At 53.9% G+C, this 24,931-nt stretch overlaps 1 protein-coding gene across 1 annotated transcript in view; it reads left to right on the top strand.

Moving 5' to 3' along the window:
• The window catches only part of LTBP2 (latent transforming growth factor beta binding protein 2), a 93,925-nt gene extending 69,221 nt beyond the window's left edge, over positions 1-24,704 (top strand). Inside the window, exons 16-36 of the mRNA XM_079768680.1 lie at positions 103-231; positions 980-1,108; positions 5,359-5,478; positions 11,008-11,127; positions 12,162-12,284; positions 12,505-12,630; positions 13,060-13,185; positions 13,979-14,101; positions 14,201-14,326; positions 14,661-14,783; positions 15,470-15,601; positions 15,884-16,009; positions 16,567-16,710; positions 17,053-17,244; positions 17,343-17,426; positions 18,125-18,253; positions 18,611-18,748; positions 18,829-18,996; positions 19,294-19,575; positions 20,831-20,980; positions 21,454-24,704. Coding sequence (XP_079624806.1) covers positions 103-231; positions 980-1,108; positions 5,359-5,478; positions 11,008-11,127; positions 12,162-12,284; positions 12,505-12,630; positions 13,060-13,185; positions 13,979-14,101; positions 14,201-14,326; positions 14,661-14,783; positions 15,470-15,601; positions 15,884-16,009; positions 16,567-16,710; positions 17,053-17,244; positions 17,343-17,426; positions 18,125-18,253; positions 18,611-18,748; positions 18,829-18,996; positions 19,294-19,575; positions 20,831-20,980; positions 21,454-21,599 — 2,936 coding nt within the window. The 3' untranslated portion in view covers positions 21,600-24,704. The remainder of the gene's footprint in view (positions 1-102; positions 232-979; positions 1,109-5,358; positions 5,479-11,007; positions 11,128-12,161; positions 12,285-12,504; positions 12,631-13,059; positions 13,186-13,978; positions 14,102-14,200; positions 14,327-14,660; positions 14,784-15,469; positions 15,602-15,883; positions 16,010-16,566; positions 16,711-17,052; positions 17,245-17,342; positions 17,427-18,124; positions 18,254-18,610; positions 18,749-18,828; positions 18,997-19,293; positions 19,576-20,830; positions 20,981-21,453) is intronic.
• The last annotated feature ends 227 nt before the right edge of the window (positions 24,705-24,931 follow it).

Below are 24,931 nucleotides of genomic sequence, written 5' to 3'. Positions count from 1 at the left end.
TGAGGCCAAGTTACCCTGACCCCACACTCTTCCCACTCTGCTCCACTGCCTCGGCTCCTCCCCTGTGCCCCCATAACGTCGGCTTTGCTCTGTCTCCCACAGATAGTGACCGATGTGCCGCTGGAGCCACCAACATCTGTGGCCCCGGAACCTGTGTGAACCTCCCAGATGGATACAGATGCGTCTGCAGCCCCGGCTACCGGCTGCACCCCAGCCAGACCCACTGCACAGGTATTCACCTGGGAGTCCTGGGCTCCCTCAGTGTCTGGGTGGATAGGAGCAGGGCTGCTAGGGGACAGAGTCAACAGTCCAGGCAGCAGAAGGCCCAAGCAGTGCTGTGTGGTTGGTGGGTTGAGGAGGAGCATAGACCCTGTGAACAAAGCTGACCTTAACCTTGGGGAGACCAATCTCTGGGAGCAGCATCTGACGAGTCTCCAGGACTCCAGGAGTGTGGGAAGCCACCCCAGGGCCCCCAGACAGGTGCCTGGCGCCCTCAGCTCTGAGTTCAGCCCACCCCTCAAACTGGCCATCTTGCTGCCTGCAGGGTGGACCAAGGACTGTCTTCGTAAATGTCTCCACCAAGGCCATCCCTGGTAGAGAGGTTTGGGGGCCAAGACAAATCATCAAATGTTGGCCTGACCGCCCCCTGCCGCCCCCCAATATTATTATACAAAGGGGACACATCCACTGCGTCTTGAAGGAGAAAGGAAGTGGACACGGGGCCGCTGGGGGAGGGAGCCATGGGTCAGGGAGGGGGCGTAGGGCAGCCACTCCAGGCCCTTGGCGCCTGAGTGGGCCCAATGGGCTGACTTCACGGCTCCCGGCCTTAGAGCTATTTCATCTCTCCAGCCTCCTCCGCTCCCTCACCCTCTTCTTGCCCCACAGCACCATCCCCTGTCCAGCCCTTCGCATGGGCAGGTGCTGGCACAGGCCCAAAGAAAGGCTCCCCTGATCTTCCTCCCCTCCTCCCTCTGCTCAGATGACAATGAGTGTCTGAGGGACCCCTGCATGGGAAAAGGGCGCTGTGTCAACCATGTGGGCTCCTACTCCTGCCTCTGCTACCCTGGCTACACACCGGCCACCTCAGGGACCACGCAGGAATGCCAAGGTAAGCCCTTGCCCTTGGGATGGGCACGGGACCCCACAGAGAGCTGAAGTGGAAGAGGATCCAGGCATCCTCAGCACTCGGCTCTGCGGGGTGGGAGTGCGGGGCCCAGGGAACCGAGACCAGGGCTCTGAGCTAGACCTGGGAGAAAGCCCACTCCCCTGACACCGAACTTGCGAGGTCAGGATCTGAAAAGCAGCAGCATGCCCAAAGGCTCAGGGAACTGTGGCAAAGGCCAAGCGTGTGGGGGTCCAGGGAGAGGAGGTCCCCAAACAGCCAGGTCCCCAACCTCTGAGTGACAAGGAGCTGCTTTCCTTGTGGTAAGGAGGGCGACCCGTGAGGATGCCGAGTGAGACTCCTGGCAGACGGGGGAGAGACCGTGCCTTTGGGAGAGGAGCGTGGGTCCTCTGCAGCTGGTGCCTGCAAGGCTTTGAGCTTCCCAAACAGACCCTTTAATACGCAGCCATCACACTGTGATGCCTATATTTTCACCGAAGAGACCACAGGGAATATGGCGCAGCACTTTCCAAGCCGGGACTTAAGATTCTTAACACAATTGGGTTCTTCTCCTGGAGAATGGCACTGCCTTCTTGGGGCCCCCATTGTGGTTCTGGCCCGGGCAGCCCAGCAGTCACTCGAGGGCCCCTCCGGAAAGCTGTGTATCCTCCCATTGCCAGGGTTCTAACCCTCAAGGATCTGGTCCCCTCACCGATTGTGGGGGGATAGGGAGTAGAGGAGACAAACCACTTCTTTACCCGAAGGGTGGAAGACTTGTGTGCATCATTCATTCAGCCCTCAAGCACTGAGCACCTATGTGCCAGGAGCCGTGTAAGCTCTGGGGACAGTGGGAAGAGTAAGACGTAAATGGTGGCCCCAGGGGGTGAGGAGACAACTGGTTCTGTGTGGAAGAATGGGAAGGTTTCCCTCTGGACGTGTTTGAGCTGGGGCAGAACCGTTTCATGAGCACGTATTACATGCTGGCACTGTCCTAAGCACTTTATGAAGCTCATTATCCCAACCCCATGCAATAGAAATCCTTATACCCATTTTATAGCCTAGCAAACTGAGGCTCAGGGAGGTGGACTGAAACACCCAGGGACCTCACATCCAGTTGTGGCAGAGCTTTGCTTCCAACAACACACTCCCTTGCACACAAAGTGAAGGACGGGAGGGAGTGGAGGGAACCATTTCTGCAGGGAGCAGAGCAGTGGACAGGCCTGGCACGCTCTGGGAACAATGACAAACCCAGTGTGACGGGCGTGCGGGGCACGTGGAGGAAGTGGCAGGGGCGGAGGCCAGTGGTGAAGTGTCCTGAGTGCCAGGCTGAAGTGCTTGGACGCTGTCCCACGGGCAGTGGCAGCCGCAGAGATCTGAAAGCAGAGGGTGGCGATTCGGTCAGCTGGCTTTGAGGGAAGTGACCCAACAACTGGAGTTGGCGAGGGGAGAGGCTGGGCCAAGGGGCTTCTCCAGGCTTCACAGCCTTGGCAGGTGTTGTGGGCCAGAGGCACTGCTCTCGGCAGGCCCAGCCCTGGGCGCTGGCTGCTGCAGGGAATGCTGTCACCAGGATTGGCCCAGATAAGGGGTTGTGCTGTGTGCCAGCCTGGGTGTCCGGGATGTCTCTGCCAGACCTGACAGCTGGGAGAGGAGGGAAGGAGCTCAAGGTCAGCTGTCTCCCAGTGGGGTCTGGCTGCCACTTAACAAGGCCAGGATAACACTTCCAAATGTTACCAGTCTCAGAAAGCAATATGTCATTATTTTAATTACTTACTTTATGAATTATTTCATTAATGTGCAATTTCTAGAATTCAAATAATATAAATGTAATTGATTAATAGAAATGATTTGACTAGTAAATATATAAAATAAGTTACTTTACTAATTAGTATGAGATCTCTTCGTAGGTTAGCCTTTGGGTTTCCTTACCTGGAAATTGCCTGTTCCCGTCTTTCGCTCAGTTTTCCAGTGGTGGTTGCTGGTTTTCCTTGTGACTCTTTTGGAGTTTTTATATATTCCGGATACTTGCCGGGGTTTAGATACTGTAACTCTCCCATTTTGTCCTCTGTCCATTGTCCTTATTCACACACCCTTTAAAATATATATATATATATATATATATATATATATATATATATATATATATATATATATATATATTATTGATTTCAGAGAGGAAGGGAGAGGGAGAAAGAGATGGAAACATCAATGATAAGAGAATCATCAATCGGCTGCCTCCTGTATGCCCCCTACTGGGGATCAAGCCTGCAACCCAGGCATATGCCCTTTACTGGAATCGAACCCAGGACCCTTCAGTCTGCAGGCAGACGCTCTATCCACTGAGCCAAACCGGCTAGGGCTCACACACCCTTTTTAAAAACAGAAATCCCCAGAAGAAAACAAAACGAAACAGAAATCTTTAATTCTGATGTATCGAAATTCACCGTTTTGTCTTATTTTTATGCTTTTGGGGCTTAAGAAGTCCTTCCCCACCCTTAAGTCACAAAGCTATTCTCCTACATGTTCTTTCATTAAAGTTATAGTTTTGCCCTCTGTGGCATGTTTAACTCTTCTGGAGTCCACCCTTGTACTAGTATGTGTGCTAAGAGCCAGGCTTTTTCCATTTCTATTTCTCTCCATAGAGCACATCCGTGTTCCAGCCTCATCTATCACAGTCATCCTGGCTCCCCCCTCCCCCGCCCCCAGTTTGTGGGTCCTTTATCAAGTTCCCACAAGGGGCTCTGCCGCTGAGCTCACTCTTCTCTTCCATTGGGATTAGAGCTTCTAAAGGGAGGACCAGCTATTTCGGCATTGCCTGGAGAGTTACTAAAATGCAAGTTCCTGGGCCCACGCAGTGCGGGTCAGCATCTCCAGATGTGGGCCTGCGAGCATGCATTTTACACCTTCTGCCCGGGCCTCCCTGTACACTGAAGTGTTATGAAAGGAAAACACCGTCCATGAGCAAATGATTATTATTCCATTCATGCAATATGCACTTTTGGGGTTCTGTGCTGGGCCCTGGTGGTCCCTAGGATAATAAAGCATATTCTTGGCATTTGGGGAGAAAAAAAAAACAAGTAAAGGAACAGCTACTGTTAGGGGCTGGGTCCTAAGGGAACCCTGGGAAGGGGCATGTGAGTCAGAAGGGAGAAGTCAGGCTCACCTGAGAGATGAGTAGGAGACAACCAAGCAGGTGGGCTGCAAGGCAAGGAATCAGCATGCGCAGAAGCTCAGAAGCAAGTCCTGTGTGGCTGAGGCTAGGAGGTGTATGGGAGGCAGGAACCAGGGTGAGAGACTTGGCAGGAGCAGCGCATGAGAGATCTTACCTGCCAGGCTGAGGAGCTTGGGTGTTATGGGGTAGGTTTAATGCTATAATAACAATAGCTAACATTTCTTCAGTGCCTACCTTGTGCCAGGCCGGCACTGAGTTAAACTCTTCACCTGGATTATCTCATTTAATCTGCACAAGGACTCTATGAAGTATTTGAACCCGGGCTGGGGGTGGGGGCAAAGGTGAGTCCTCCAGTAATTTGAATGTGGGGCAGGGAATGGGGTGGGGCCACAGAGACACGGAGTTGATCAATTGAACCAATCTTTGAAATGGGAGTGGAACTCTGCTGGCCATCCAACCAAGCAGAAGCATTTGTGTGAACAAAGCCTTAGAAGCCGGACCAGTGGGGTTCGGTGAATATAGCAAAACTGAAGCCAGGCTGAGCAGTGGGGAACCTCCCTTAAGCAAGGGAGTGGCATGACCCGGGTTGGGCTTGAGCCATCATGGGCACTAGTCTGCTTTGGGACAATGGAATAAACCTCACTGGTAGTTCCTCAGCTGCCTAACATGCCGTCTCTCACTTGCTGCTTAATCCCTAACCTTTAAGGAGACTGTAAGAACTCTAGGACCAGATCAATACAGGGGATGTATTGGGGTCAGGAGGGCGACTGTTGGCTTCCTCAGATCATGCCCTGTGGCCACCTGACCTCAAGGCCAGCCCTTGCATTGTGGTGAGGAGAGAGCTATAGGGTCCCCATGGGCCCCAGAAGTAGCTTTCCTCGGAGAAAGGAACTTGAGAGTTTGCAGAGGCCTGAGCTAGGTCAGTCTCAGACCTGGCATAGAAGCCCCCTGCCAATCATGGCACAGCAAGGATGCCTTCCCCTTCTGGGCCTCAGCCTGGGTGTCCTTGTCCTTGGCCTCTGAAGGGAATGTCCCAGGACCCCCTGCAGGGCTGGCCCTGACTCAGGCCTTTTCCGTGTGTTTGCAGACATAGACGAGTGTGAGCAGCCAGAGGCGTGCCGTGACGGGCGGTGCACCAACACGGAGGGCTCCTACCACTGCGAGTGTGATCAGGGCTACATCATGGTCAGGAAGGGACACTGCCGAGGTAAGGAAGTGGGTGCCGCCCCACCATCTCCTGTCCCTCCCATGCACTGATTGCCCCAACTCCCCTTTCTGCTTGTCCCTGACTGGGCCCCTTGATGCCAAGCCCACTCCTATAGACAGAGGCCTGTCTGGGAACTTTTGAACCCTTCCATCCCCTCAGCAATATTTTGGCATCCTGTCTGCCCCCTGAAGCAAGTTTCTGTACTTGAGACCCCGGAACATCCCCGTGTACGCCTGTGCCCCTCACCGCGGGTCATAGTACTCGCCTTGTGCAGAGAGAAGGAATCAGTCTACCTGGGAGGCACCTGGGGCCTCAGCCTTGGCCTTCTTGCTAAAGCACGTAGGCTCTGAGCTCCTCAGAACTGGACCACATCCTCGATGACCCATAATAACTGTCTATGTGTTGGACACCCCAACGAATTTTAGTTGAGTGAATGAACGAGCCCCTATCCTTACTCCATTTTTCAGGCCAAAAGATGGCTGTGACATTGCCAACTGGCTTGAACCTGCCACTATTATGCCACCTCCTGGCAGCTCTGCCACTGCCACCTCCCTGCCGGGCTCGGGTGTCAAATGCTTGCAAGAGGCTTGGGTTAATGTGCTTCCAAGACTGGCTGAGAAAGGAATACATGAGGGTAAATCAAGGTTCTCTCTGGAGAGAAATCCTGCCCCAGATCTGAGGTTAGGCCCAGCCTCCAAGCTTTTCCTGACCAGGACTTGCCTGGATTCAGAGGGTCATGGAGGTGAGGGGTAAGCGTGTGTGCCTTGTGAAGGGCGAGCCCCCTTCCCAATGCCACGACTACAGAAGCGAAGTCCATAGTCCTAGAAGGTCCTAGCAAAGGTGGCTGGGGTTGTAGGACAGAAAACTCAGCGCTGCACGGCCCCCGCCCCCCCCTCCGCCCCCCGCTATATGTTACCTTCCACTCTCAATGCCTTCCTCTTGGTGCTCCCCCTTTAAAACTCAAGGTTGCACGATCAAAGCCAGAGCCCCTTGTTTTCATTAGCACGATGGAGGCAGGCAGCCTGGCACCTCCAGGAGAATGGAGAGGGACGGGAGTTGCATTTGATGGGTGCCTACCATGGGCCAGGTAGTGTGCTAGGCACCTGTCAGATTGCCTCATTTAAGCATCACAGTATGAATTTGACCTTAGACTTTATTAAAAAGGAAAGCAAAACTATAGGAAATGAACCAAGCAAACACCAGGACATCAAAAAGATCAGATATATGCTAACCGGTCCATGATAGGGGCACAGGCTCTGGTGGAGGTGGGCTTGGGTTTGGCTCTTGTCTCAATGTCTGAAAACTGAAATCACCATGGCCATCTCAGAGGTTCTAGTGAGGACCGAATAAGCCATACAAGGTGCACATGCAGAAGTGAACACGGAGAAGTGTTACTATCTGAGAGCCCCATTCTTTTTCACATCTAGACCCCCGCCCCCGCCCCCCATGCCCCAGATCACACCTCTGGGTTGTCCCCTCCCCTTCCGGAGGAAAGGTTCCAGACACACACCTCAGCTGGGGGGCCAGGCTGAGCTCCTGGCCCAGGGCAAACGCTGAAGCTGTTGAAAGAAAGACTGATGCAGCCTGAACACTTCTCCATGTTTCCATCAGTAACCACAGACCCGGCCCAGCACCCCAGGAGCCCAGTCAATTTCCTCTCCTTCTTTCTTCTTTTCCAACTAAGAAACCACTCTCTCTACCGATACTCAAAGTCTCTGCTGAAAGGCCTGAGTGGTCTGGACGGCAGCCCATCCAAAGTCTCATTGGTATGTCTTCCGTACCAAGACTCGGGGTTCCCACGGAAAGAGGTTACATTCCCCTGCAGACTGCCAAGGCTTTACTCTACCCCCACCCACATCCAAGGTCACCTGAGCCTCTAGCTCCTGATGAAGCACCTCCCACCCTGCTTTCTCTCAAGGAGCAGAGGTGGGCGCCCTTCCATCTCCTGGTGCGAAGGCTGAGGCGCTGGTGGAGAAGGTCCGGAATGCTCCCCGTGTGGACAGCAGGGTGGCAAGCTGGTCCCCGGAGTGACTGTTTCCCTGGGTCGTCTGGGGTCTCTTCAGCAGCCTCATACCAAGAGGGTGTGAAGTTTTAGTCACATGGTCTCATTGTTTGATCCACAAACATTTGCGGAGTGCCAGCTGTGTCCCAGCCATGGGCTAGGGATATAACAGTAAGAACGATAGCTCCCACCCCCATGACCAGGTGAAACCTACCAAAACATACCATAATCTTAGGTTAAAATTCAAACCCTAGCCCTGGCTGATGTGTCTCAGTGGTTGAGCATCAATCTATGAACCAGGAGGTCACTGTTCGATTCCTGGTCAGGGCACATTGAGCCCAGTGTGTGGGCATGCAGGAGGCAGCCGATCAAAGATTCTCTCTCATCATTGATGTTTCTATCTCTCTCTCTCCCTCTCCCTTCCTCTCTGAAATCAATACAAAAAAAATATATTAAAAATTTTTCAAACTCTAGACTAGGCAGAAAACCAGGCTCCACTCCAGGCACCAAAAGGTTAGTGGAACAGCCTCAGTAAATCTGGTGACAATGGAGGCAGTGCCTTTAACAGGGACTGCTTAGCTGTGGCAACTGCTTTATGCAGAATCTGTATCTGGCTCCTTGTGATTGGTCAGCTAATGGCTCCCATTTAGAAGAGGCCTTGCCTGGCTCAGGTGGAGACTAAGGGCTGCTCTGCTCTTGTCCCACTTGCTGACAGACCTCTCGGTGTGATCATCACTGGCTGGGGCTCTGAGGAAGGAAGGCAGCGGTGGCCTCCCAGGACAGACTAGGTTAGGTTGCACTAACGAACAGCTCCAATCTTAGCGACTTAGAACACAGCGAACTTTTTTAAAAAAATGTTTATGAGTTTATCTGAGCCAAACTGATGACATATGTTGGGAGCAAGATCTCAAATGCTCCCAGAAGATAGCAAACTTTATACCTGACTAATACCACATGCCCATCACGGGTCAGCTGGGTTTCCTAGCTCTAGAACCAAGCTAAATGAATAGCCAGTGTCTTGAATGCGGCCAGAAGATGTCATTATAGAACAGAAAGAGCGCTCTGCAGCGTTGCACACAATTAAATGCCTTGGTCCATAAATCACACACTTCGTGCACCACCTCCGCAGATGTGCCCAGATAATTTGGGACAGGACAGACCTCAGGGGTTTGTGCTGCTGGCAAATCTAACCTCCTTCCTACACTGCCTAAAACCTGTAGGCGAGATCTGAAGACTTCATTATTCTTCTCAGTGTGGTCTTAGAGGCGGAGCCTTGCCTCCCCCTTGTTCTCCTTGCCTTTACCCCTGAAGTCTCACCTTCCTGAAGAAGGGATCATTCCCAGCGGCTTGGCCCAGCCTCCTTCCAATACCTTTGCCAAGGCCAGCAGGCCATGGTGCTGGTTGCTGTCTCCTGGGTGGCCAAAGAGGTGGTCTTAGATCCTTCATTCCCTCCTTTTCTGTCTCATTCTCTCCATCTCTGTCTTTACAGAAACCCTTAGAATAGTTTAGCTTGGTGTCACCACACCCAACTAGAGCTCTTGGCTGCCCTCTTTCCAGAGATGAGCCTTGTCTCAGTGTCCCCAAGATTACGTAGGAGTTCTCAGTATTTCCTGGCAGATACCCACCTGACTAGCCACCTGCCCTGTGAATGGAATGTCTTCCTCTTCTTCTGGACCCTCAGGATGAAATTTTGGTCTTGGGAGGGCTTTGATGTGTCCGGTCTCCTGCAGGCCAAACAACCTCAGGAGACACTCGTTTTCATCCTCCACTGCAGTGCCCAGGTCCTGTTCTATAGTGACATCTTCTGCCTTTAATCCCTTGGCAGAAAGCCTGTGTCTGACCCTTGGCCCTCCCTTCTGCATTTCCTCCATGGGGCTGAGTAGGTCTTCCTCCTGAACAGTAGGGCCTCTGAGTCTGCATAAGCAGGTAGACTTCCTCCAAGACAACGACAGTTACCCATTTAGGGAGAATAAACGCCCCTGTTTCTTCTGGAGCTCAGTCAACCTGTGTGTCAGGACCGGGAGCCTTGACACTGGGCTGGAGGAGCATAGTGTCTTCCTGCAGCCCCAACCCAGAGTTCTCTCCCTGTGCTAGGACCTTCCTAGCTCAGCCAGGTCCCCTGGGGTCTTGGACATGGACTCCTGAGATGCCAAGTCACATGGGGAAGAACCCTGTGTGCAGTTCCTGGGAGCAAGATATCCATCCTCCTCCGTGTTGTCACTCTTCCTCCCACAGCTAGTGGTAACCACAGCCTGCTGATCCTCTCCATCCTGGGTCCCCTCTTCCCCTGCTTGTCTGGTTGGTGCTCGGGCTCATCCTTTCTGGCTCAGCGTGGGTCCCGGGAGCCCTACATGGTCCATGGCTGGAAGAAGTCTCCTCTCCAGCATGAAAATCTTGCCAATATCCACCCTTAGCTCTGCATCAGCCTCAGGGCTGGTCTTGGCCACATCCAAGACCAGTGGTCCTCTTCGGTCCTCATTTTCTGGTACAGGAAGCCCATTTTGCCTTCATCACCTAGTTGGTGATCTATTCTGGGGCTTGCTGTGCCAGTAATTGTCCCCACTTATAAACAAACAAACAAACAAACAAACAAACAAACAAATAAACATGAGTTCATCAAGGGAAATAAGAAGGCTGTTCCCAGCCTAAGTGCCCATCAGCAGATGAGTGGATTATAAAACTTTAGTACATCTACACAATGGAATACTATGCTGCTGTAAAAAAGAAACAACTCCTACCATTCGCAACAGCATGCATGGACCTGGAGAGCATTATGCTAAGCGAAATACCATAAGCCAGTTGGAGAAAGATAAATATCACATGGTATCACTCATTTGTGGACTATAATGAACAACATAAACTGATGAACAAAAATAGATCCAGAGACATAGAAACATCAAACAGACCGTCAAACCTCAGAGGGAAGGCAGGGGACGGGGGGGGGGGGAGGGGGGGGCGGAGTAAGAGATCAACTGAAGGACTTATATGCATGCATATAAGCATAACCAATGGACATAGACAGTAGTGGGGGTGAGGGCATGTACTGGGGGGTGGGAGCGGCCGGGGAGCAGTCAATGAGGGGAAAGGAGAGTATGTAATACTTTCAACAATAAAGAATTTAAATTAAAAAAAAAAAAGAAGGTTGTTTCCAACAACCCAGGTCACTAAGCAGCCCCAACCCAGAGGTCTCTCCTTGTGCTAGGACCTTCCTAACTCGGTCAGATCGCCTGAGGCCCTGGATATGGACCCACCCTCCCACAGCTAGTGGCAACCACAGCCTCTCACACCCACCCACCCAGGGGATCTCCCTTTCTAAAGCTCTTCCGCCTCTCTCTTTGTCCAGGACAGTGGGTGGGAAGCAGAGCTGGGAACACAGGACAACACTCACTTTTTCCTACTTTCCGTCTGTACAGACACTGACATTCTTCCCTCCCAACCAAGGGCAGGGTCGGGATTTGCTTCCTCACAGACCTACCCATGTGCTGTGGTTCCCAGGGATGACCAAGGGAGGGGCTGTTATTTTGCAGATATCGACGAATGCCGTCACCCTGGCACCTGCCCCGATGGGAGATGCGTCAACTCCCCCGGATCCTACAGTTGCCTGGCCTGCGAGGAGGGCTACAGGGGCCTGAGCGGGAGCTGTGTAGGTGAGGGCTGCTTGCCAACGTACTAAGAGGACTGTTTGGCCCAGGGACCTCTGGTTGAGCCCACACACAGGGAGAGAAAGAGGTGGGCAGAGGGAAGCAGTTTGGAGGCTATTGTCCCTCATGAGCCGGCTGGGTTCCCAGATGACGTTGGGCATGAGGTGGGTGTGCTTCAGTTACTGATGCTCTGCTCTCTGAATCAGCTAGGGTGGGGGCCACTTTGGCTCCTCGGTCACATCCGTTCGGGAGCTACAGCCCAAGGTCCCAGAAGCCTCTGAGGCTGGATCCTGGGTAGAGTGAAGTGCCAAGCATCTTAGGAAGAGGCTGACTCTGGCGGTGTGAGCTGGCAGCCAGGCCCTGCATCCCAACAGCAGTATCTAGACAGCACTGCCTAGCTGGACAGTGGGTGCTCTTCTCCCTCCGGAGGGGGCTGCGTGTCAGCTGTAGGAGGAATGTTCTTTCCCTCCGCCCCTGCAGGAAGGAGGGCCGGGGGTGCAGAATGCCAGGAGGGACTGAGCTGTGAATAGATGCTTTGAGGCTCTGGAGAGGGCAGACATTTCCCAGGCCCTTGACACTGCCCTTCAGCCACCCGGGCAGAGCGTGGCCTTTCTTTGCATTGCCCACTCACCTTTTGGAGCTGGTTGTGAGGCTGGGAACATGAGCTCATAACATGTTGGCAGGTAGGAAGCCAGAGAGGTTCAGGACCCCTGTAAGGTGAGTCACGGGTCTCGGACACTTCACTCCAGGTGTCCTTGGAGGGGCCAAACCAGGGCTGAGGGACCTGCCCCCTTTCTGGGATATATGCAGGGTTCTCCGTGCTACTAGTTAACGATGAAGTGAGCTCCGCGGGGAAGGGCATCCTGCCCTGCCTAGGTGAGTGGGGCCAGGAGCGGGAATGACCTCGTGGCCTTCGCAGGGTGGCCTCTGGGTCCTCTGCATGGTGGGTCCTCGGCCTCATAATGGAGATTCTCTAAGCCTGACTAGGGACTGCCTGAAGGAGAGGAGGCCAGCTCGCTACCCTGGACTTCTCCCCACAGATGTGAACGAGTGTCTGACCCCCGGGGTCTGCGCCCATGGAAGGTGCTACAACCTGGAGGGCTCCTTCAGATGCTCCTGTGAGCAGGGCTACGAGGTCACCTCGGATGAGAAGAGCTGCCAAGGTACCAAGATGCTGAAGCAGGCTTCCTCCACAGCACACCAGCCTGCAGCGCCTTCCCTCTGTACACACACTCCCAGCCCACCCTGGTCCCGCATCCCAACCACGCTACCCAACACGTCGCTGCCAGTCCGGCCCTTCCCCTGTCCCCACCCACCTGTCAGTCTGCTGTCCTGGCACGTCTGTCCCACAGAGGCCCACACAGCTCTCATGGCCTGTTTCAGATGTCAACGAGTGTGCCAGCCGGGCCTCGTGCCCCTCAGGCCTCTGCCTCAACACGGAGGGCTCCTTCGCCTGCTCAGCCTGCGAGAGTGGGTACTGGGTGAATGAAGAAGGCACTGCCTGTGAAGGTAACCCTGGGGAGGGGGGTGGCAGAGAGGGACCGAGAACATAATATAGTCCCTCCCAACCAACACTCCATTTGTCCCCTAGCTTTGGGCTAATGCTGAGGGTCTCCAGGCTTAGGCTAGAAGACCCTGTATATGGACTGGGCCCCGTGGAGAGCTTCTCCTGTCATAATCCTCAAGTTTAGAGGTGAGGACAGGAGGAAAGGGGAGCCCGAGACCAGAGGGAAGCTCACAGTCGAGTTGCCCAGGAACATTCTGGGGAAGGGGTGCTGAGATTGCCCTAGAGGTCCACAGCCAGGGCTGCCCTTCCCCAGGGGCCTGGAGAGAGTCCTACACGCTCAGAGAGGGCGGCCAGAGGCCTGGGAGGTTCCTGCCTGACCAGGTGGAGGGAGCCCTCCCCAGCCCCCAGGTGACGGCTGCTGTCTGCCCCAGACCTAGACGAGTGCGCCTTCCCGGGAGTCTGCCCCTCAGGAGTCTGCACCAACACCGCGGGCTCCTTCTCCTGCAGGGACTGTGACCAGGGCTTCCGGCCCAGCCCCCAGGGCCACACCTGTGAAGGTAAGAGCCCCTGCGGCAGATGAGGGAGACCAGGCCATCACCCTTAGAGAAAGGAGTTGCTGGGACACAGCAGGGGCTGTTTCCAGACTAGGGGCCCCTCTGTCCACCTCAGATGGGGAGCTAGCTATAGACACCTGCAGATCTGGGGCCGGGGGCCAGTGAGCCCTGGATCACATGCTTCAGTGCACATCAGCATCGCTGAGGGGTGCAGCTCCCCGGGCCTTGTCCCAGACCTGCCAAATTAACCTCTGATATGGGGTGGGGGGTGGGATCTGTTTTCTAACAAGCTCCCCAAGGGTTGCTCTTAAGGATGGGCACTGGAACTCTATTTTGAAAAACACTGGCCTGTACCAGGGGATCTGTGGGCCAACTTGAAGACTCTAGTTTCTGTTATCTTCTCAGGTTCTGTGTATCTGTTTCCTTGGTTTAGTTCTCATTTGTGTTCCTATTGCTTCTCAGTAAAATCTGAGCCATAAGGGCCTTGGGGTGAGGCCATCCTAGGCCGGGGTGCTGAGAGAGGCCAAGTGTCCCCAAGGTGAGCACTGTACGGGCAGCTGGAGAAGCCCAGCCTGAGGCAGCGGAGCCTGCCGGGCTGGGGCAGAAGTGGAGGGGGTGTCAGCCTGCCCGAAGGCTCCCTTACAGCGTCTCCCAGCTGGGCTGCTTTGTAAGCGGGTGATGCCTCCATGGGGCCAGGCTCCTCGGGCAGATGGCAGGCCCTCCGGAACCCTCCCCATTGGCGTCTGTGCTTGGGAGGTGCTGCCACGGGCTTCCTTCCTCCCGTGTGACCCTGCAGACGTGGATGAGTGTGAAGACCTCCAGAGCAGCTGCCGGGGAGGCGAGTGCAAGAACACGGCTGGCTCCTACCAGTGCCTCTGCTCCCCGGGCTTCCAGCTGGCCAATGGCACTGTGTGTGAGGGTGAGTGGCTCAGGTCTCCCCACGGGGACCCGGGCCAGTGAGTGTGTGGGGAGGTGGGACTATGCCCAGGAGATACCACTGCCTGCCTTCTCCCTGCAGATGTGGACGAGTGCGTGGGAGAGGAGTACTGCGCACCCCACGGCGAGTGCCTCAACAGCCATGGGTCCTTCTTCTGTCTCTGTGCCCCAGGCTTTGTCAGCGCAGAGGGAGGCACCCGCTGCCAGGGTGAGAAGCCAACTTGTCCGTGTCCACTTGTCAGCAGCAGGGGGTGCTACAGGCTAGACTAAAATGCTCCTGGTCCCACCCAGGGAAGGGAAGATGGGAGGCTGACCATGATGTACCCTCTGAACTCTTCGAGTGTCACCCTTCTCCCCTTGACAGAACCCCAGTTCCAGGGCTCCTCCCCCCAGCCTGGCCTCTGGCTTCCAGCTCTGAACTCTTCCTCAAACCTTCAGCCCTTCCCTACCCTGAGCCACTCCCTGGCCCTCCAATGGGCTACGTAGGGCCCAGGGCGCTAGGGACCCATGGCGGGGTCGGCTGACAGATATCCCTGTTTTAGATGTGGACGAGTGTGCAGTCACAGACCGGTGTCTGGGAGGGCACTGTGTCAACACCGAGGGCTCCTTCGACTGTCTGTGCGAGACTGGCTTCCAGCCCGCCCCAGAGAGTGGGGAGTGTGTGGGTAAGGGTTTCTGGAGGGAACGGACAGGCTCTGCCCCACGTCTGCGCACCTCCCCCGCCTGCCTGGTCCTCAGCTCCCTGGGACCAGGAACTGCAGCTTCCCGGAAGCAGGCGCTTTCCACACATGCATCACCCAATGGCTAATGCATTTACTGAGCCTCTGCTGACTCAGGGACTGTGCGAGGGTGACAAAGTGCAGACAGTCATCATCCTTGTGCGAGCAGAGCGCACAATCTAGCTTTTAAAGCCAAACTGATTCCATAGACATTTATTAAACACCTGCTAGGTTCGATGTCTTTTGCTAGGACAAATAGACAGCTACAGGCAATCTTGAAATTGAGCAAGGGAGACAGATACGAAGATAACTCGCTGTAATACACTTTGGTGAAGGTTTTATATACAGAGAAGTATCAAGTGCTCCACTCTAGGCAGACGGGTGGGGGAAAGGAGGCTAAGAACTCGGTGCTTTTCTAAATACTGTAGTGTAGAGCTCTTTTTTAGATGTTCGTCCCTGCTGGGTCAGGGGAAATGACCCTGAACTTGACGTTTGGGGGTTGACCCGATCACAGTAATTTGGAACAGATCAAGGACCCCAGAGGTGGTGGGGCATGGCCTGGGGATGCTGGGAAGGTGGGGCCAGAGCCGTGACCTGGCCCCTCCTGTCTCCTCTCGTGGCTCTGGGGACAGATATTGACGAGTGCGAGGACCGCGGAGACCCGGTGTGTGGGGCCTGGCGGTGCGAGAATAACCCTGGCTCCTACCACTGTGTCCGGGGCTGCCAGCCTGGCTTCCACACGGCCCCCTCTGGCGACTGCATAGGTGAGTAGGGAGGGGAGGGGGGTCAGAGGCGGGAGGGCTGAAGCACTAGTTCTCATTTCCCCCTGAGGACATTATTTTTGCAGCTGTTTGAAAGTTCGTATATTTTCCATATAGCTGGGCTTGCACAAAAATTGAAGAGGAAGGTTAGAGTTTTCTTGTCCTGTGTTTAGAAGTTACTTTTCACAGATCTTGGTGTTAATAGACCGAATCAGTAAGTATTCCCAACAAGTAAAGAGGGTGCGTGAGGGCACACCCTCCACTCCCGTCTCCCCTGTCCCGCAGACATAGACGAGTGTGCCAACGACACGGTGTGTGGGAGCCACGGCTTCTGCGACAACACGGAGGGCTCCTTCCGCTGCCTCTGTGACCAGGGCTTCGAGACCTCGTCCTCCGGCTGGGACTGCGTGGGTGAGAAGCCTGGGGGCTAGCTAGGCCCTGGGCCAGGGAAGGGGAGGCTCTCGGGCTCTTTGTCCCATTTCCACAGATCTTGGCTGTCCTGGATAGAGGCCCAGGGCCCTCCTCCTGAAATGGCCATGGTCACACGGTTCCATAATGGGTCCTCATAGAGTGGGCAAGGAAGGGAGATGTCAGCTGGGCCAGGCGGGTAGGGGAAGCATGGCCACAGTCCGCCAGGGGGAGCAGGCACATTCATGAAGGCGCCACCCTTCTCCAGAGACCTGGGGGTCTCAAGAGGCATGTCGTTCAGAGAATGTGCAGAGGGAGGAACCCTTCTTCTCTGTCCCTTTAGTGACCCTAGTCTGCCACCCTTCTCTCCCTCTTCCCATGCCCTCTGTCCATCTGTTCCTCCTCTGGCTAACTCATACCCACTCCTGCTCTTCCCCCAAGACCCAGCCTCTTTTGCTTGAGGGGATAAGTGTCTGCCCCCCGCCCCCCAGGCTGGAGGCAGGGGCAGAGGGCGTGGGCTGCCTCTTCTCCACCCACGAGCCTGTCCTCATGCCTGGCAGACGTGAACGAGTGTGAGCTCATGCTGGCCGTGTGCGGGGCGGCACTCTGTGAGAACGTGGAGGGCTCCTTCCTGTGCCTGTGCGCCAGTGACCTGGAGGAGTACGATGCTCAGGAGGGGCACTGCCGCCCACGGGGGGCCACAGGTGAGCATGCCCCAGGCCCCACCCAGCCATTCCGCACAACCATTCTCCAGCTCCTGAGAGGGAGCCTGGGCCTGGACTGGGGCAGTGTGTGCAGGGGTAGTGTAGCTGGGGGGGGTGGGGGTGGTATGTCACCTAGCTTTTCTCTCTCGATTGCCTGTCTGTAAGAGGGTGCTGATGGTAATAATGCTCACCACGTGTCGCTGTGGAGAGCACCAAGTGAGGAAACATAGGTAAAAGCGTTTTGTGCCCTGTGACGTGGTATTTAAATGTTAGATTTGTAAAGGCTGGGGCGTCCCAGAGGGCCATGAACAGACAATAACAAGGGGCCTCTATCACGCACAGGTCAGAGCATCCCCGAGGCCCCGCCCGGGGACCACCTCTCGGGCCCCGTCCGCATGGAATGCTACTCTGGGCACCAAGACCGGCTGCCCTGCTCCCGCCTCCTGGGCCGGAACACCACGCAGGCCGAGTGCTGCTGCACCCAGGGAGCCAGCTGGGGAGACGCCTGTGACCCCTGCCCAGCCGAGGAGTCAGGTAAAGCCCCAGTGGTCCTAAGGCCTCTCAGAGTCAGGGTGACACCGAGAGAAGGGGACAGAGCCCTCCTCTCTCTGAGCTCCGATGCCTCCCTACAGTCGAATTCAGCGAGATCTGCCCCAGTGGTAAAGGCTACATCCCCGTGGAAGGAGCTTGGATGTTCGGACAGACCACGTACACAGGTAACCTCCCTGCACATCCTGCTCCCCAACCTCACTCACCTGAGCGGGCCCAGCGGGCCCTCCAGCAGGTCCCGGGAAGCTCCTGGCTGCACGCAGGCCCAGACTCCCAGGTCACTTTCATCCCTCCTGTCCTAGGGCTGGTGACCTGCAGAGTTTGGGCTGGAAGTTCTGACCGGAGCTCCTCTGGGAATGTTCATACAACCCCACCTTGGTTTTTCTGCTCCCCCGAGGCTGAACCCTCCAGGAACAAGCTAGGATGCGTTGACTAACCCAGTCACGGGCACAGGGAAAGAGCGGGGCATGCCCTGGGCAGAGGCCAGCGGCAGCTACTTATCTCCCTGCCCCACTTACAAAGCCAGCAACTTCGGGGAACCCATACTCAAATGGGTAGTTTAGGTGTGAGCACCCTAATCCCAGAGCTGGGGGAAGAATCGATAGAAAACCAAGCACTATTTTAAGCACCTCACATGTGTTAATCTTTTAATCCTCATAACAACTGTAAGAGGTTAGTCGTATCTACATTTTTAGGTAGGAAACTGAGGCAAGAACTGAAGCAAGTTCCTGGAGTTACCCAGCTAGCAAGTGGCAGGGCCAGGATTCAAACCCAGAGCCTGGCTTTGGAGCCCTGAATCCCAGGCGCTGCTTCTCGCCCCCCACCCCACCCCCCACTCCCCTCACCTCAGCCCTGCCCTCCACAGATGCTGATGAGTGTGTGATGTTCGGGCCTGGTCTCTGCCAGAACGGCCGGTGCCTCAACACGGTTCCCGGCTACATCTGCCTGTGCAATCCTGGCTACCACTACGATGCCACCCACAGGAAGTGTGAGGGTGAGGATACACTCCCCCAACCCCCACCCCCGGCCCACAGCTGATTGCTCACCCAGCCCTGCCAGCCAGCCCCTGACTTGCTGGGAGTTCCCCTTCCAGGGACAGACACCCGCTGGCTGCAGCAGGCAGGTCTGAGGTGAGGGGAGCTGTGGGGACGTCGGGGATTGTATGTGAGGACCTGCTGGAAAACTATCCCTGGAGAGGGGTCTCCCAGGCTGGGCTGGGGGCAGGAGAGGGGGAAGCAGGGTGCTACCTCTCCCTTATCAGTTACAAGCAAATCCCTTTCCCTGAAAGTGGTCTGTGGGCAAGCCGCCCTGGCGCTGCCCCACACGTTCCTCCGTCTCCCTGCCCCCACAGATCACGACGAGTGCCAGGACATGGCCTGTGAGAACGGCGAATGCGTGAACACGGAGGGCTCTTTCCACTGCTTCTGCAGCCCCCCGCTCACCCTGGACCTCAGCCAGCAGCGCTGCGTGAACAGCACCAGCGGCATGGGTCAGTGGGCCTGGGATGGCGGGGCCGCCGGGGGAGTGGACCTGGACTGGGGGCTCAAGGGCCTCTGTCTGTGCCACCAGAGGACCTGCCTGACCATGACATCCACATGGACATCTGCTGGGAAAAAGTCACCAATTACGTGTGCAGCCAACCCCTGCACGGGCGCCGCACCACCTACACGGAATGCTGCTGCCAGGATGGCGAGGCCTGGAGCCAGCAGTGTGCTCTGTGCCCCCCCACGAGCTCTGGTGAGAGGGCGGCCTGTGCCTGCAGGGAGGGAGGGGAGACCCTGCAGAGCCGGCTGGGCCGCAGGGTGGAGAATGCCCTCGCCTTGGGAGGGGGGTTTAGAAAGGAGTAGTGGCCCTGTCTTCAGTCCCTGTTGTTTGGGGATAAAGTGGGGCAGGCGGTGGGGCAAGGCCAGGAGCTCTCAGAGGGCACCGGTCCCAGCATGCTCCTCTCCCCGGGGGAGTGAGCCAGGGGATAGCACACCAGGCTGTTGCTACCAGGAGCCGGGCCCAGCTTCCTCTCTCCCTCCTCCCTGACAGAGGTCTATGCTCAGCTGTGCAACGTGGCCCGGATTGAAGCAGAGCGGGAGGCTGGGGTCCACTTCCGACCAGGCTATGAGTATGGCCCCGGGTCTGAGGACCTACACTACAGCCTCTATGGCCCAGAGGGGGCCCCCTTCTACAACTACCTGGGCCCTGAGGACGCCATCCCTGAGCCGCCCTTCCCCAACACAGCCAGCCACCCAGGAGACCATGGACCAGGCCCTGAGTCTCCCCTGCAGCCCTCAGAACTCCAGCCCCGCTACGTGGCCAGCCACCCAGGTCTGTGTTACTGCAAAAACGGGGACGAGGTGGGCACCAGAGTTGCTTCGCTTCCATCTCCTCCACCTGCTGATCACTGCCAGCAGGGTGAGGACAGGGAAGGGGAAGGTGCTCCAAGACGCCTCACGGGTCACTCAGGGGACAACTCTGCATGCCCAAGTTGGACCCTAACAACTCCCTCCGGTAAACCAGCACAGGAGACACAGAGGTACAGGACACCACCGTCCCAACCTCACAAGCTTCCCAGCGGGAGGAAGTTGAGAGTGGGAGAAAGCGGGTAGAGAGAGCAGGTACACACCGTACTGTCCAATTTTCTCCCTCACCCTTAGGTATACAGAACAGCCTGCTCTACAAGTTCAAACTTGTGACCCGAAATGTTAACTCGGGATTTACAATCACTTCATTTACTTATTTTTATTTTATTTTATTTTATTATGTTTTTTGTTGATTTTAGAGAGAGAGAGGAAGGGAGAGGGATAGATAGAAACTTTGATGAGAGACATCGATTGGCTGCCTCCTGTACGCTCCCTACTGGGGACCGAGCCCACAACCTGGGCCTGTGCCCTGACCAGGAATTGAACTGTGACCTCCTGATTCATAGGTTGATGCTCAACCACTGAACCATGCTGGCCGGGCTACAATCACTTTAAAGGCCCACTGTGGTGATTTGGTTTGTAGGTGGCAATGACCCCAGCACTCAGGACTCGGATGGATTCTAATGAGGAAGTCAGGCCTGGCATCTGTCAGTGTACCTGCCCCAGGCACAGCCACCTTCCCAGACTGATTCAAACTGCAGTGAGATTAGGGATGGCGTCTTTTTCAGGGGTGGGGAGTTGCTTAGAGAGAGAAGTGGGTTAGGCAGACCTGGTAGTTTTGCTTTGTGTTGAGTAAGAGTAATCTACTTTTGCTGCCAATACCCTTCCAGCAGGAGGAAAAAAAAAAGTGTTTTAACAAAACACCCTCCCACCAACCATAACAAAACCAAAACTATATAGATACCCACGGCTCAGGATCCCTGGCGTTGTGAAAGCAGTGAATCCCAACCTTCTTGGAGGCCTCATTTAAAGGTCTACCCCACCTAAAATGACTCTTATTTTTAAAGAGCATTGCCTTTTGTCTTAGCATCTTTCTGTGAAAGTTTTATGACCCTCCCCACCCTCACCCCAGGAACTCAACAGGGGCCACTCTCTGTAGTGGAGGGTGAGGGTCAGGGGTGGGGTCCAGGCCTCAGCTCCCTGCTCTGACTTCCTACCAGAACACCAGGCTGGCTTCGAAGGGCTTCAGGCAGAGGAGTGTGGCATCCTGAACGGCTGTGAGAACGGCCGCTGTGTGCGTGTGCGGGAGGGCTACACCTGTGACTGCTTCGAGGGCTTCCAGCTGGACATGGCCCACATGGCCTGTGTGGGTAAGTGTGGCATCAGAGTGGCAATGCCCAGGAAGCAGACTGGCCCTGACGCCTCCACGTGGGAAAGTCAGCCTGGCCCCTTGCTCACCTTAGGGATGCACAACTAAACTGGGGTCCATAAATCCACGGTGGCCCCCTAGTGAGGCTGCCCAGCGCCAGGTCACCAGGTCGGGTGGTGAGAAAGCTCCAAAGGAAGGCGGCATGCAGTGTTTAGACAGCTTTCCATCAAGGTGCCCAGACAGAAAAAGGCAGGGACAAGAGGATGGTCACTCTCCTGGGCACACTATGGGCTCACTACCACCTGCTTTGTGTCCTGGAGTTGTTTAGCTTGGGGCAGTGACTTCAGCCTCGGGCTGCCGTACCTAAGATTGCCCTGCAGGGTGGGGGCCGGGGTTGGTGATCAGGGGGCCAGAAGCAACAGGCCAGAGGCCCTCGGGCTCCTGTCATCTCTCTCCTGCCTTCCTTCTCCTTAGATGTGAATGAGTGTGATGACTTGAACGGGCCTGCTGCACTCTGTGCCCATGGTCACTGCGAGAACACGGAGGGCTCCTACCGCTGCCACTGCGCCCCAGGTTATGTGGCCGAGGCAGGGCCCCCCCACTGCACTGCCAAGGAGTAGCAGTGAGGGGTCAGTGTCGGCAGCTACCTGGAAATGGGCCTCAGGCAGGGGCCTTGAGGGACGCTTTCCTCGCTGGGAAGATACCATGAAGCCATCGGGCAGGAGGCCCTGCGGCCCCACTCCCAGCCAGCCTTGCCTGCTTTTCATCTCTCCCAGTTTAGGCTCGGGCTGTGAGCTTGTCACTGCCTCCATGCCACCATGCCCTTGCTTGGCTCAAACACCACCAAATGCTTTCATGCTTCAGCCACTGGCCACGAGGCCCAGTCCGCCATCTGTCCTGGCCTTACTATGAGATGCTTACCAAAGGATGGCCCTCATTCTCCCCCTCAAGCTGTGCAAACGTGCAAGGTCCTTTGGCCTTACACTACCTTTTCCAGCCATGATGCACATATCATCCTGATGACTGCAAAACTGGGTCAGAGGCTACATCTGTCTTAGGATGGTCCTTCAGAATCTATGGAGCACAAAAGGACTGGAGAAAGTTTGGGGAGTGACTCGAACGCCTCCTACCAAGAACCATCACTGCCACTTAGCCAGTCTGGTCTGGACCAGATTTTGCCACATCATCTTACAGCTACTTCGGCGGCCCCTGGGAGGGGCAGAAGATCCCCTCATCTCAGAAAAGCAAGACTGCTACTAGCTTGCTGAGTGTAAGAGACACAAATGAAGGGGAGCAAGAAGACTGAGAAAGCAAGAGGGAAATATTAAAAATACAGGGAATTGAGAAAAAGAAAAGGGGTGGGGAGCCATGGCTTCACACAAATCTAAAGAAAATAGTCAGTTGCTTTGAGTAAATATTCAAAATGTACCCAGCGGTAGCTCCTTTGCACAAGGGCTGCCACAAGACAGGGTGCCCGTCTCGGGAGATCTGTATTGAATGCACACTGCTCCTTACAGGAAGCACATTTCTCCTGGGCTCTCCTTTTGTGGACACCAGTTTGATGTGCTGCAAGTAAAGAGGTCTATTTTCTAGCTTGTGGAATGCAGCGTAGTCCTGTTTGGGGGGAAGCCAGATTTCCTATGTTGTTTCTCCTCTCTTCTCAGAAGCCTCTGCCCTCTCAACCTTCATAAAATGGCTGACTGGCATTCCTCTGAGTTTACAAGGAAAGACCCACTCCAACCTTGGCTAGCTGGGAATTTAGTTAGAATAAAGACATGTACATCCGGGCCCTTCTGTTTTTGTTTCACATGAAACCACATTTCTTTACCATGTCAGCTAAGTATTAGCGAGGAGGCTGTGCCTACCTCTCGCCAGCTCTGCCAGTAGCCTGTGAGTGGGTTCCAGTGGGAAAAGGTCCTTTACTCTTCTGAGAGGAGAAAGCTCTTTGTATTCCTCTAATGAACAGCAATGTAAATGAGCAAGGCTCCCTGTGCCTGGAGACATGGAAATGAATACTATTTTCTTAATTTAATCTGTCCTGTCCTACCTGCTGCTCTGATTGTCAGCCATCACATAATAACTTATTGAATGCTTACTCTGTGCTAGGCAATGTTGAGTGCTATACCCAAATTTCATTTAATTATCCAACAATCCCATTTACTATTTTTATTCCCAACTTAGAAATGGAAATATTCTGACCTTCACTCAGAATAAAAGAAATGTAAGTTAAACCACCCTGAGACACTCTTGTCAGTTGGCAAGCATCTGGGGAAAGAGGCACTCACATACATAGCTGACAGAAGCATAAAGTGATACAACTTCTGAAAAGGATATGGAAATGTCTTTCAATATTATAAAATCATTTACTCTTTGAATCAGTAATTCCACTTCTAGGAATTTAATCTTCAGCTATTTTCTCACCAAATGTGAAATGACATATGTAAGAGGTTATGGTATAGCATTATTTGTAATATCAAAAGATTAGAAACGATTACTATTAATTGCTTTGGAGCCCTAAAAAGAAAAGGTGGCTCTAAATGCCTTGATACGACATCCAAAATAGATGAAGGGAAAAAGGAGAGTTGTATAGCAAAGTGTAACACATGCTGCTATTTGTCTAAAGAAAGGGGAGAATTGGGTATTTGCTAACTCCATCTTACACCCCATATTTCAGAGAATGTCTCACCATTCCTCAGTATACCCTGGTGGCACTGTGCTTCCATAAATGCTGTTCCCATTGCCCCTCCTCCTAACTCACCACACTGCTTGCCCTTCCAGAGATATTTCATGCCTATACACACATTTCTATGTACTAAAAAAACACAAACAGCATGCTATGCATGCTGTCCTACACTTGCTTTTTTCACTTAATTGTATGTTTTCTCTCTTGGGCCGTGACCAGCACGGCTAGAGTCCTGAGTAGGGGCAGCTGGGGATTGAGAAAAGGAAAAAAGGAGACAGACACAAAGACTTTAAGTAAAGCTGGGACCAGGTGGAACGCTGCCCTTGGATGGAGAGACAGTGACCCAGAGCTAGTGCAGCGCATTTATTATATACAGCATGATACCAGGAAGTTTTACTAGAGTTTAAGATAAAGGAAATTATGTGAAATCATGGTTAAAGATCAAGCTACAATTCTTCATTCTTGTGACTTCTTTGTAATTGTCACTCCTGGCTGAGCCCAGATAATTGTGTCTGTTCCTGGCGCCTCGCTGAACTTAGATAATGAAACCCACTCCCTGGCGCCTGAGCTAAAGGTCAGGCTGACAATATACCTGCCTCTGGCAAGGTATATTTCCAGGCCGTGGCTCTGCCGACGCCACTGGACTCAGCTGACAATCAGCTCATGTGCCTTCCCACTTAATACATACTTGCACATATGAGCTCTCTCATCCTGTTTTATAAGTGTATACTATTCCATTGAATGGATAAATCATAATTTATTTAATCAATCCCCCACTGGTGGACATTTCCATTGTTTTCTAACTTTTGCTATTAGAAATAATGCTATAATGATTATTCTTGTGCAAATCTTATTTCATATTATTTCTATGGGATTATATACCTGTGGGCTAAATTCTTAGAAACAATGGTAACTTGTGGGGAGGAACACAGGGTGGATGGGTACAGGATTGGAATACGTTTTCATTGTATCCCCTTTTGTGTCTCTTGGAATTTTGTACCATATGTATTACCTATTCAAAAAAATAAAATATTTTTAAATACAGCTGCTGGCCATAGACTATTTAAATGTTTCGTCTCTCTCTATATTTACCTGACTATATTTTACAAATAAAGCCAGATAATAATTATTTCAAAACTTTTTTTTAATTCACTTTTATTTTATTTTTTGTTAATCCTCACCTGAGGATATTTTTCCATTGATTTTTTTAGAGAGAGTGGAAAGGAGGGGGAAAGATACACAGAGAGAAACATCAATATGAGACACATA

Source organism: Cnephaeus nilssonii (assembly GCF_951640355.1).
Source record: "Cnephaeus nilssonii genome assembly, chromosome: 4".
In the NCBI taxonomy this organism is placed as follows: Eukaryota; Metazoa; Chordata; class Mammalia; order Chiroptera; family Vespertilionidae; genus Cnephaeus; species Cnephaeus nilssonii.
This window is presented reverse-complemented; position numbering and strand designations above follow the sequence as displayed.